Below are 13826 nucleotides of genomic sequence, written 5' to 3' on the forward strand. Positions count from 1 at the left end.
AGATCATCAGTTTCCGGATTTAAGGGGGAAAAAAGGCCAAGGATGTGCTCTCTTTACAGCTGAACCAGGGTTTATTTTCCCAGTGTTGAGCCATTCCCAAGTAGAGAGGCTCTTTGACACTAGGGTTCTCTGTGAGTGAACTTCTCACATTCAGCTTGCTTTTGGAATTGCCCATCACTAGGTCCAGGCCAGTTTTATCCTTGGATTTGTCCAGCAACCTAAACAGTATAATTGCACAAGGCCAAAGCAGTACTTTTACTCTAGGAAGCCTTCCCAACTCTCTGTTTAGCAGTTCCAAAATTAGGAGGTAGTGTAGCAAACAGTTTCAACAAGGCTCAGTAAGAATTCTTGACCCTAGAATGCGGGCTTTTTAAAAGCTGGAACAACCTAATTCATCTCTCTGTGTTTCACTTTCATAAAATTAGACCTCACCAAAGAGCAGGGGATTCTTAATATGTATCAAAGTGTATGTGGAATCTGGATGGGAATATTACATCTTTAATTTCACTAACCTCTAACTGCAATTTAGTATTTAGCATGTCCTTTAAATCTAAATGCAGACAACAAACCACAATAATATTAGGAGTACCTGTGCCTATATCCCCAGCAGATATCACAGACAATTTCCTAAGGCAGTTTTATAGATATCTCAAAGTATCACTACTCTGATGTCACAATCAAATCATCATTACCTTTTTTGTTTTATTTAATAGACTATATCTATTTTAGAATGGTTTTAGATATACAGAAAAATTAAGGGGATAATACAGAGTTCTTATATATCTCATTCCCAATTTCCTCTATTATTGACACCGTACACTAGTGTGGTACCTTTTTTACAATTAATGAGCCAATATTAATAAAATAATATTAACCAGAGTCTGTACTTTATTCAGATTTCCTTGGCTTTTGCCTAGTGTCCTTAATTCCATTTCAGGCTTCCATCCAGGACACCACATTACATTTAGTTATCAAGCCCTCTTAGGCTCCTCTGGGCTGTGGTAGTTTCTCAGGCTTTTCTTGTTTTTGATAACCTTGACACTTTTATTTATTTATTTATTTATTTATTTATTTATTTATTTATTTATTTATTTATTTATGGCTGTGTTGGGTGTTCGTTGCTGCGCGCGGGCTTTCTCTAGTTGCAGAGAGCGGGGGTTACTCTTTGTTGCAGTGCGCCGGCCTCTGATTGAAGTGGCCTCTCTCGTTGTGGAGCACGGGCTGTAGGCGCCTGGGCCTCCGTAGTTGCAGCACATGGGCTCAGTAGTTGTGGCTCACGGGTTTAGTTGCTCCCTGGCATGTGGGATCTTCCCAGGCCAGTGCTCGAACCCGTTTCCCCTGCATTGGCAGGTGGACTCTCAACCACTGCGCCACCAGGGAAGCCCCAACCTTGACGGTTTTGAGGAGCAGTGATCAAGTGTTTTGTAGCATACCTCACTAATGTAAACTGTCCAAAGCTTTTCTCATGGTAAGATTGGGATTATGGTTCATTGGGAGGACAACCAGATAAAGTGCCTTTCTTATAACATCTTATCAAGGGTACATGCTATCCACATGATTTGACTGTTGATGTTGACCTTGATAACCTGGCTGAGGTCGTGTCTCAGATTTCTCCACTGGAAAGTCACTCCTCCACCCCTTCCACACTACACTTGTTGGAAGGAAGTCACTATGTGAAGCACAAACCCAAAGAGTGGAGAGTTATGATCCACCTCCTTGAGGACAGAGTACGTACATAAAGTATTTGGAATTCTTCCACACAGAGTTGTCTATTTCCCCCAAAATATTAATTTATTCAATTATTGATATTTATTTATATCAGTATAGACTCGTGGATATCTATTTTATCCTTTGGGTTATAATCCAATACTACTTTATTTTGTTGTTTGAATTGTTCCAGCTCTGGCCATTGGGAGCTTTTGCTTTTGGCGCCTGTGCTCCTTTGACATACTCCCCTTGGGGTGTGTGAGTTTGTGTGTGTCTGTGTATCTGTGTGTATATGTGTTTAGCATGCATGTGTGTGTGTGTGTTTAACACTTCCTGACTTTCTGGTACCACAGGGTGCTCCAGGCTCATTTTGTGTATTTCCTGCCCCAGTCCTAGAATCAGTCATTTCTCTGAGGAGCCCTGATTCCTTCTATTGGAGAGTAGTAATAGAAACCAAGAGCTGGGCTCTAGATGTGCTGTTGCTAATGGGGTATTATTTGATTAGGCTCTCTTAACTGAGAGAACAAAGAAATAGATATGTATAGTAACCCATGTATATACACATATCAGTAAACATTTCTATATATAACTATCTATATCTATATTGAGCTGAGTGTATACTGATGTCTGCAACTATAATCCATTAATGCTGAGATTAGTTTAGCTTTCTCCTCGTTTATCTGTAAATTCATACTTCAATATTGAGAAATGTGGCTACCACCATCCACCATCTATTTATTTAATTGTTCAATTTCAGTACACATGTATCAGAATTGTTAACCCATCACCCCAACATCACTATTTTTAAGTATAGTAGTTAGTAGAGTCTCTGTTATATCTTGCTATTTAATGAGTTTAAATACCCATTCGTTTCTATATCACAAATTTGCTTTTTAAAATATTCTAATGACTGCATTTAAAACATAGTAACTAGTTTCTTTTGAGATTCTATGTATTATATTTTATGAATTTAAAAGTGTTATTTTAAGACTATTTAAATGGGCTACTCCATATTGTCAAAGGGATCCACAGTAAAAAGAAGGTTAGGATCTCAACCTCAGAAAGATTATTGTCAGTTTATAAGGAGATGATATGAAATTGTCTGGTGCAAATGTTGGGAGCTCATGCTTGATAGGTGTTAGCTTTGTCCACTTGGGCAGGCTTCTTTCTCCTTTAAAGTTCTAAATACCTTGGAAGAGAGAACATGCTAAACCTTATGGTTAATAATTTATAATGTAGTGGAAGGATTTGCTAGGTATCAGTGTTGGAGGTAAAGGTCCATATAAGGTTGACAGAGGATGAGAAGAAGACAAGGATGACCCTGAAGGTCAGGGGTTTTGTAGTTGAACAGACTGGGGATTGGATCCTTCCATTCACAGCCTGACTTTGTCTCATTTTTGAAATAAGGAGAACAATGGCTATTACATAGGCTTGTCCTTAAGAGTGAAAGTAGATGTTTAATGTTGTCTTTCAATTTGTTTGAGACAGTGGGGATTAAGTGTGGCGATTTGGGACAGTTACATAACATATTGGATTGTCCTTCCTTGTATAGTTTTCACTCTGTGAAGCCAGACTCACTGGAGGTATAGATAGTTTCTCATGATAATTCAGGCTCCTTCATCCATGAAAGTACTCTTGCCAGGTGCTTTTTACTCATAGAAGACAATCAATGTTGATGGTGCTTGGGATAAAACAAAAATTAAAGATATTAAATGGCAGGAATTAACTGCTTCAGATGCTATACCATGGCGAGAGACATAGGGGAAAGAGAAAGAAAAGAAATGAAATGAGAAATGTCTTACGTCAACATGTACGGTTTGAATCTATCTGCTTGGAACTTGACATACACCAGTATGCCAGATAATTTAATTTAATGAATAGTGGCTAGGGTGAGGTGAAATAGATCAGTTTTTTAATCTATGACTTTTCATTGAAGAACCCTTTTTTAAAAAACAATCTTCGGATCATGACTTTGAGGTCTGCAGTAATTCCTTTCTGATATTCTGGAATTACAGATCAAATGGCCTCATGATATCATGCGTCTCCGCAAAGGACAATATGAAAACCTGAGCCAGAGGCCCTGGGTGCCTGAAGCTGTCAGCATTAGGACCACTCCTTTGGTTTAAGGAGTCCTTCCAGAAAGGACTCATTTAAATGCAAATATACTATCAAGAGGGGTAACCATGTATCCAGTATCTGATTAGCAGCCATTAACAATTTAGCAGAGATTAGCTTCTCAGATTTATTATGGAGAGGAGTTGTCAGGGTGATTTGGCCCAGGCATCTGTCATCCACTGACTGCCAGGTCTCCTGCCCTCTTCACTACATAGGGATCTGCCTAAAGCTGGGAATTTAGTTTACTAGGAAAGAATTGGGCACTCACCGCATGACAATCAATATTGTTTTACATAATTTTGACTTATGAGAAAGGGTAGGAGGAGAATTTCTATAATAATAGTACCTTTGTGTGTGTGTGTGTGTGTGTGTGTGTGTGTGGTAGCTGCTCAGCTTAGGTTGATTAATCATACTCTACAGAAATCTTAAAATTTTATGATAATCATCTACCCTTTCAATGAGGCCAGAAATTATATCATGTAAAATATGCACAAATGTAGTCTAGGGATGGCAAAGCTATAGTAATAGAAATAGAATTGCGTTCAAGTAATTATAGCTGGACTAAAAATTTCCTGCATTAATATGAAAGCACGGATACAAGAGTACAAGAAAATGATCATTCATATGAAGATTGATATTTCATATTGAATATCTGTAACAGAAATAGGAAAATGGAAGAAGGGAAATGACTACAAACAGAACAGTAACTGTTTCTTTAGACATCGCTAAGAATTCACCTTGTTTTTACTGGTAAGGAGTTCACATATAATACCAGACCTATAGAATACAGGTAGTATTCTATAATTGGAAGCCTAGATTTAATTGAGAAATGTATGTGTACTTAAGTGAGATGCTTGGTAAATGGCATATGATACATTCAATAGTGTGGTGTAAGTAATTCTCAAATAAACCCTTTTAAAAATAAATCATCATGTAGAAGTCATGAAATAAAACAATGTACTTAGGCATTGCTCTTTAAATTTTTTAACCTTAAGTTTTTAAAGAATCTAAGAAAACCAAAAAATCCCTTCTGGAGAAAGGTATACTTTGAATAAAACTTTTGCATTGTAATGAATAGATTATTAAATAGTATTTATAAAGAATTATGTCTCTATAATTATTCATTTTTTAATAAAAAGGAATATTCAACTTTTCAAATCAAATTTAAGCTTATAAGAAGAGGAAATTGAAATTTGATTAAAAAGTAAGTTTCAATGAACTGTGTTTGGTCATCAGGCAAGTGGATGTTCATCCATTCAGCAGATATTGATGGAGTGTCTAATATGTGCCGCTGTTCTAGGCACTAGAGCAGTAGGCTCTAGGAGTGAACAAATAAATCTCGTCTTTATGGATCTTATGTTCCAGTGGAAGGAGACCACCATAAATACATAAATATAGCATGTTAGTGGAAGGACCATGAAGGAGCAGCGTAATGATGCAAGGTTTAGGGCAAGTATATAGGGTGGTCAGGGAACATTTGAGCAGAGATTTGAAAAAAGTATGGGAGCAAACCGTATGAATACACTGAAAGAGAGGCTTGGTGTATGCAGGTGGGTGGGCTTATACTTTATGTGTTCCAAAGACTAGGAGGTTAGTTGGTTTGTAGTGAAATGATCAAAGGGGAAATTGTTAGAAGATAAGGTTAGAAAGCTAGGTTAGCGAAAAATCACTTAGGGTCTTTTAGGCGATGGTCAAGAGAGAACTTTAGAGGATTAAGAATTTGTTTTTGGACATACTAAATTTGTGATGGCATGTGTGGACATGTGAAGTAGACAACTGGATATACTAGTCTGAATTTCAGCAGCAAGAGATTATCATGGCTGTAGATGAAAACTGGTAAATCATCATGGTATTTAAAGTCTCTAGATTTAAAGATGAAATCACTTTATAAGTAGGCATAGGCAGAGAATACATGATGTTGAAGGACTGAGCCAGGAGACACTCCATCCTCTAGAGGATTCGGCAAAGGATATAAGAAGTGAGCAGGGAGATAAGACGAACTGTCTCATGAGCCAAGTGGTAGGTGTTAGAAGGAAGAGGGAGTTATTATTAATCCTACTGGTAGATTAAGATGAGAACTGATCACTTAATCTAGGACTTGGCAACATATAATAGATATCACGAATAACCTTAAGAAGAGTAGTTTCTGTGTAGTGGAGAGGACAAAAATAGGTAAGTGGGAGATAAGGAAATGAAACGTTAAGTAGAGCTGTGTTGTTTGAGTCGTTTTGCTCTAAAGAGGAGCAGAGCAATGGGGCAATGGTTAGAATTGGACATGGGAAGAGAGAAAGACTTTTTCCCTTTAAGAGGAGAGGTATTAGACCTTTGCATGCTAATGAAAGCATCTGGTAGAGAGCAAATAATGGAAGATACAGGGAAGAGGAGACACAGTAGAAGAGAAATCCCTGATTTGGCCAGAAGGGAGGTATCCAGTGCAGAGTAGAGGGTTCGGCCTTAGAACAGAGGACAAACATTTCTTCTGCCAAAGGAAGAAGGAAGGCAGCACACGTGGTTTCAGATAGATCCAGGTAGGATGGTAGACTTGGTGTTTGGAATTCACGGATATTCTATTTTGATCCCTCCTGTATTCTCAGTGAATTAGGAAGCAGCTGAGAATTTAGAGGAAGACATGTTATAGACGTAAGGAAAGAGGAGTTATGAAATTGTTCTCTAGGACAGAAGAGAATTGATTCAGCAATCAGTTTTCTAGTAAGTACTAAGAGTTCACATGGGGTAAAATGATTATGAATTTAAATGAGGCAAATTAGAAAGGCTGCTCATTTTTTTCTCCAGCCATGTTTAGTTGTTTGGCCCAGACGCTGAATTGGCATAAGTTCTATTTCACTAGGGCTGGCATTTTGCACTGCCAATATGACTAAGAGTGAGGGCCAAGGGACTTCACAGTGTCTCTGCAAAAGAGTGCTTCTAATGACAGACCATGGGCTCTAATCAGGGTAAGCAGAGAACTGAGGAATTACGCCTTGAGCGCTACACTTGATTTTAACTGCAGGTTGGAACACAAAACTGAAAATCTTGACTGATAATGGTATGGTAAGGGCAAACACAGCTAGAACCTCCACATTTCACTCTGTTACACAGGAATTCTCCATGTTTCTTTCAGCTGAATTCCTGTCTCTCATTTCTTGATCCTTAATTCAGTGACATTATCTGAGGGGAGGTATGCATTTTTGATAAAGTCTTTCAGAAATGCATTTTACAAGACTACTTTTAATTTTAAAGTTGTTAGACTAGAAATAAGTTTAACAGAACTTGCAATGTTTTCAAGTGCTTTTCTTTTCTCTAAAGAGACATTTGTTTGACTATTACACCGAATACCATCCTTCAGGTGTTCTTCCTCTGGCATTGAAAATAGGAGTAAAATGTAACAATTAAACAAACATCTTATCTTCAAACAGATATGGATCACTGTTTTCTTTCTAATATGGGCCAAATCTTGCTATTGACACCATGTCCATTTTTTCCCCAGTGTAACTAGTTTTCCCTTCATTGTGTGTATGAGACATGTTTGCCCCCTCATGGATGAATCTGGAACTGTCACTGTGAACTTTTTCTTGTTTTTATAGGGAAAAATAGACTGAAAGTATAGATATTGTGGTCAATGGGAATTATTTTTGAAGGAAATGTTGAGGCTGACCAAAAGAGGTTGAAATCACTAGATGTTTAACCTTCAATTAGTTTCAGAACTTGGGATTATGTTAAGAACCACACTTTAAGTGAATCTGGAAGAAGATGATAGACAAAAAAGTTTAAATTTTGACATCCTTTTAAAATATGAGAACACAGAATTGTGAAGAAAGCTAGTCTCACTCTTATTTAAATATTAAAATGCTTAATGTTTGTAACTTAACTCAGAAGGATGAGATGGCTTTTCTTAAATTAGTTTAAGATTATATAAATATAAATGAAGGAAAACCTGCCATTGATTAATCTTCACTTGCTACATATAGAATTATACAAGTTATGAGAAAGTCCATTCTTAGGACTGTGGGAACAACAATGATTCTGACTTTCCCTTAAGTGTTTTCCCTAACATTCTAGAAAAAATAACTTCAATGTGCCGATTTAGACATTTATGACTTATTTGCTTGTCACTGTTTCCGTTTCTAGGAATAAGACCCAGTTTCTTTCCTCAAAAGAGTTGCAAGTTGATATAGAGCCAAAAATTGCAATAAAGTGTAATCAATTCCACTGCAGAAGTTTGTACTTGATATAAATTAATAGAAGTGCAAGCAATGTATTTTAAGTTCATTCTAGAGGAGTAGTTCAGAATAGCTTCATAGAGGAGAAGACCTGAGCTATCTTGGGAGATGTTTAAACAGATGAGGCGTGGAGCCGGAGTTGGGAAGGCAAAGGCAGTGTAGCCTTAGAGTGCAAATGTTCACAGACATGATCTTGTGGCTTATTCACCATTCTTACCGACCTAAGAAGGACACCTGCTGGTAGCTTCATCATCATCATCATCACCATCATGTTAATAAAGAATGGATATTTTTGTCAGGTAGTCAAACAAGCTCTTTACAGGTAGCACCTAGATGTTTTCTACGATCCACCTTATGAGTTCAATCATTGTAATTATTCTCATTTTTCACATACAAAAATGAAGACTTAGAGAGATTAAGTAATTTGTTCAAATCTTGGTGTGTGCCCTTTCAACTCCATGCTCTGTACCTCTGTGCTTAACAGGCTAGGATGATTTGCCCATATTAAGGGCTCAGATATTGGTTGATAAGTATAATAATCTCATAAAAGGTAAAGTGAAGTAATCTGCTTTGATGTTTATGATGCAGTTTGGTGAATGCACTTAAGTGCCAATAGATGAATAATAAAAGTTAGAAACACACAAAACATAGAGAATAAAAATTCATATATGTATGTCTGTTGGGAACAAAAAATCCTCTTTTTTTTTTTTTTTTTTTTTTTGCAGAGATGTTTATTTATTTTTATTTTTATTTTTTTATAACAAATTTAATCAGTTATACATATACATATGTTTCCATAACCCCTCCCTTTTGCGTCTCCCTCCCACCCTCCCTATCCCACCCCTCCAGGCGGTCACAAAGTACCGAGCTGACCTCCCTGTGCTATGCGGCTGCTTCCCACTAGCTATCTACCTCACGTTTGGTAGTGTATATATGTCCATGCCGCTCTTTCACTCAAAAAATCCTCTTGAATGTCTAACTTCTTAGTAAATATCAGGATATCACATACACATCATTAGGCAGCATCAATGGAGTATCCTCTGTACCCTGCAAGAGGGCACTGTTACAGATGCACAGAAAGAAAATTCATATTTCCTGAACATTATAAATAAGGACATACTATGATCACTCTTTAAGAATGAAGTAATTTGAATTTTTAACATTTCCTTATCAATTGGTGTATATGAATCATGTTAGGTGAAGAATTATTGGTTGATTGGACATTTTATGTTTTAATTCTTTTCAGAAAACAGTAAACAAATCCCTTTAGGATCAAAATATCACATTCAGCAAATCAGCTATTATACTGAAGAAAGTGATGAATTCAGTAAAGTGTCTGCAATCTAAAATATTGTTATAGAAGAAGTAATTGAAGGAACTGGGAATAGATGACATGAAGCAAGACCAGGAGAGAAGTAGGTGGTCGCTCTAAACTATTTTAGGAGTTGTCCTATGAAAAAGGGTTTAGACTGTCCCACACTGAAGATTTTAGACCAAGTAGACAGGTTTAGGTTGATAAAAGGATGAATATTTTGACAAGTAGAACCTTTCAACTCTAAAATGGACCGACTGCATTTTAAACTCAAGAACTCGCTGTTACTGAAGTGCTTTAACAGAGGTTGAAGTTAAGCAGTTGGAAAAGGAAGAGCCTTTACAGTGAGAAAATTCTATGATTCTATGGTTTTCAACTCATAAATTTGTGTAGTTCATCCATTTTATTCATTGTATACACTTAAGTATATTGTTCCTTGAAATGGCCAAAGTTGTTTCCTGTGCCACACACTATGAATGCTAGGGTTGGTCCTGTGTAAATCTTACCCCCATTGAATTAGTATTGACCCTAAACAAGCAGCTTTCTTCCATAAGGAAACAAGAAAAGAGGTTCAGAAATGTCCAAACTAAGTTTCTATAAAACGGTGTTATCAAATCTTATTTATCAAAAAACTTCAAACAGGGGCTTCCCTGGTGGCGCAGTGGCTGAAAGTCCACCTGCCGATGCAGGGGACACGGGTTCGTGCCCTGGTCCGGGAAGATCCCACATGCCGCGTAGTGGCTAGGCCCGTGAGCCATGGCCGCTGAGCCTGCACGTCCGGAGCTTGTGCTCCACAACGGAAGAGGCCACAACAGTGAGAGGCCCGCGTACCGCAAAAAAAAAAAAAAAAAAAAAAAAAAAAGGGAAGATGCAGACCTGTATGCTTCAGGATTTTCTCACCAAAACCCCACACAATTTCTTTACTATTCCAGCCAAGTATGGCCTAGCCCTACCCTCATCCCTGTTTTTCTTGGTTTAGTAATAAAGAAAGAGATGGAAATAAAGAAGAGATATTAGGTAGAAAGATATAAAATAGTGGGGAAAATAATATAAGTGAAGTCATGTACCACCACCATTTACTAGAAGTGAACTTTCAGCACCAACATTAATATTTTTTCCTGTTATATCTGTAAATGATAATAACTAATATGTGCATAACAATTTTCAATTTAATCAAATCTTATTTTTATAACTAACTACTTCGCAACAAGTAACACGCTAAGGCAACATCAATAGATGAAAAAAGGTAGTCCCTGGCCCCAAGGAATGTTGCCCAGGAGAACACAGATATATGTAAAAAATACAATCACAATACAGTGTAGCGAGTGCAACAACGAGGAATGAAGAAGTGCAAGGGTAGCAAAAAGGAGCGTGTGATCACAACACTCAAAAGAAGACTGCACAAAAGACATAATATGTAAACTGAGGTTTGAAAAATGAAGTGGGTTGCCCAGGTACCCCATAGGGAGAAAGGAATTCTTGGAGGAGGGAAAAGCATAAATGAAGACAGTGAATTGTTCATATAATCCAGAAGTGAAGTAGGCAATGGCAGGAGAAATGATTGGACACAGGCGTCATGAATACTTGCAGGTCTGCATTTTAGCAAGTCCATTCTAAAGGAAACTTTGAGGATCAACTCGGGGGTGGGGGGCCGCGGTGGGGACAGAACTAGTCATTCCTGCAAGAAACACTGGAACCAGTTTCTACCAACCCACCAATAGAACGACTTCAAAGGCAACATGGTATCACAGAAAGGGTTTGTTTTTTTGTTTGTTTGTTTTTAGTTCATTAGGCCTCACTTAAAATTCTGATTCCACAATGCGTTTGCTTTGGGATCTTGAACAACACTCATAACCTCTGCAAGTCTCAGTGTAGTAAGTTTATGTGATTACCTTCATCTGTAATATCTCTGCGATGCAATTTTAATGGAAACTCAAGTTCAGGTCAAAGGCAAGTTTCTCTGTAACTTCTCCGAATTGATTCAAAAGCCGTCTCTCCCGTCCTCATTTGGCTTCTCTTATGGAATCTCATAAAAACTTCTAAGACCTCTTTGGGTTTTTGTTGTTGTTGTCTGTTTGTTTGTTTTTTAATTTAAGTATAGTTGATTTACAATGTTGTGTTACTTTCAGGTGTACAGCACAGTGATTCCTTTTTCACATTCTTTTCCCTTATAAGTTATTACAAAATATTGAGTAGAGTTCCCTGTGCCATAGAGGAGATCCTTGTTGTATCTATTCTACGCCTTCTTTGAATGACCACAGCACTTGTTGTCTGTATCAGTTTTATGTCTCTGGTTGCTTTGTGACTGAAAATGAAAAATTTCTATTTGTTCATGTCCTGGCCCTTCCTTAAAAATCTGTTCATTTATGTATTTCATATTTATTGACTACATCTTAGACACCGTGTTAACTGCTGGTTCTAGATGTTAGTAAAATATAGACCTTCCTGCTCAAAAGGTCACAGTATTTGTGGGAAAACAAAAAAATGAACAACCTATGTCTCAAAGAGCTTTGTACTTCCCAAAGAGAACACACCTAGTAGGTACAATAAATACATGTATCATACATAAATGTATAAATAGTTAATGGGATTAAAAACTAGAGATAACTGCTTTTCGATTCTGAGGAAATGATGATTATATTTCACCAGGAGCTCAACACCACTCTGAGAATGAGGGCTTAACCCCCGTCCTCACTCACTGCATCGCTTTTCTGTATAAAAACACACAAGTCTGTACATACGCTCTAGAAAAAGGCTTATCTGGCATGAATTTCAGATAGCAAGAAGAAAACTTCAAGAGGTTCAGAGAAGCATCCGGAAGCTCACGTGATTATCTGGCACTAATACAACTTGCTTGACAGGAAAATAGAGCTGTAAATCTCACAAAATTAGATCATCTTTGAAGAATTTCAAAACCTCCTGCTATTAATTGGAAATCCTAGAAGAACCGCTTCTTTTAAAGCACACTGATAATATGCTTTACAGCTTAATATTCAGAAGCCTATGTTTTGGCTAAGTGAGCTTCAGGAAAGAAGGAAACTTGAGGTTCAGTTCCGTCTACTCTGGAACCTCTGGTCAAGACATCTACTTCTGTGCTCAGCCATCTTATCACCTGTAAAATGGAGGCAACTCTAAGAACACATAGTTACACAGATGTTGCACAGTTTCACGTGTCATTGTCCTCATTTGTTTCAGAAAAACCAGTAACATCGAAGCTACGACTGCAAACAGTGCAGTGTTCCTTGGGGTCATCTAGTGCAGCTCTGTCAAAGGAAAGAAAAGGAAAGGGGCCTAGAATAACTATAATTTTCCCAAGAGGACACTATTATTTTATGGTAAATCTGAGTCAAGAACCCTGATCTCTTTGATGCCATTCCATTGTTCTTTCATTAGGTTGTGAACAACCCAGAGAAAGAAAGAGAAATAAAACTCCTATGTGCTGTGTCACTGGTACAGGACGTGACAAGATTGGAATTGGAGAACTACATATTAACAGGTATTTGGGAAATTCTTCAAACTAATTAAGATATATACCAGGTCCATAAAAAACAGTATGGTTTCTCAAGATGATTCTGTGGAATGAACAGAACTGGTAACTGAAGGTGTCTGTGTGCTGCAGTTCCAAACAGGATGGGTGAATGCTTGTTTTCTGGCACCTTGAAGACTCCACCGCAACATACACATTAAAATAAAATTAACATTTCACCTGGGTCTTATTTAATTCTGCATGTTCTTGTAAGTCAGCAAAATATTTCATATATCATTTAAGTTGTCACTCAGTTTTTTTTTTTGTGGTACGTGGGCCTCTCAGTGTTGTGGCCTCTCCCGCTGTGGAGCACAGGCTCCGGACGTGCAGGCTTAGCGGCCATGGCTCACGGGCCTAGCCGCTCCGTGGCATGTGGGATCTTCCCGGACCGGGGCACGAACCCATGTCCCCTGCATCGGCAGGCGGACTGTCAACCACTGCGCCACCAGGGAAGCCCCTATCCATTCATCTCTTGATGACACTTAGGTTGCTTCCATATCTGGGTAATTGTAAATAATGACGCTCTGAACATTGGGGTGCATGTATCTTTTCAAATACATGTTTTTGAAAACACGTGTTTTTGTTTTTTTCGGATTTATACCCAGGAGCTGAGTTTCGAGGTCATATGGTAGTTCTATTTTTAGTTTTCTGAGAACCCTCCATACTGTTTTCCACAGTGGCTGTGCCAGTTTACATTCCTACCAACACTGTACCAGGGTTCCATTTTCTCTAAAAATTGTAAATTTTCTTCCTAGGGGTAATTGAGATGGTAGTTCAATAATAACATAAGATCAGGTGATGTCTAAAGAAATTTTAGAAAACCTGGATAAAGTAAGAAAACATCTGTTCGCTGGCATCTGAATGTTAGAGAGACACCAAGACATGTGGGCCAAGTTCTGGAGAGAAGGGAAACACAGACACAAGCTTGACATTTGGTGCAGCTTTT

At 37.9% G+C, this 13826-nt stretch overlaps 1 protein-coding gene across 1 annotated transcript in view; it reads right to left on the reverse strand.

Annotated features, from left to right (window-relative positions):
* LOC309808804 (uncharacterized protein) overlaps nucleotides 1-4095 on the reverse strand; it is a gene marked incomplete at its 5' end in the record, with an annotated part of 116678 nt that extends 112583 nt beyond the window's left edge. The window contains one exon of the mRNA XM_082629379.1: nucleotides 4091-4095. Within this exon, the coding sequence (XP_082485505.1) occupies nucleotides 4091-4095 (5 nt within the window). The remainder of the gene's footprint in view (nucleotides 1-4090) is intronic.
* Nucleotides 4096-13826: the final 9731 nt, after the last annotated feature.

This window comes from Mesoplodon mirus (assembly GCF_964341445.2).
Source record: "Mesoplodon mirus genome assembly, chromosome: 7".
Classification (NCBI taxonomy): Eukaryota; Metazoa; Chordata; class Mammalia; order Artiodactyla; family Ziphiidae; genus Mesoplodon; species Mesoplodon mirus.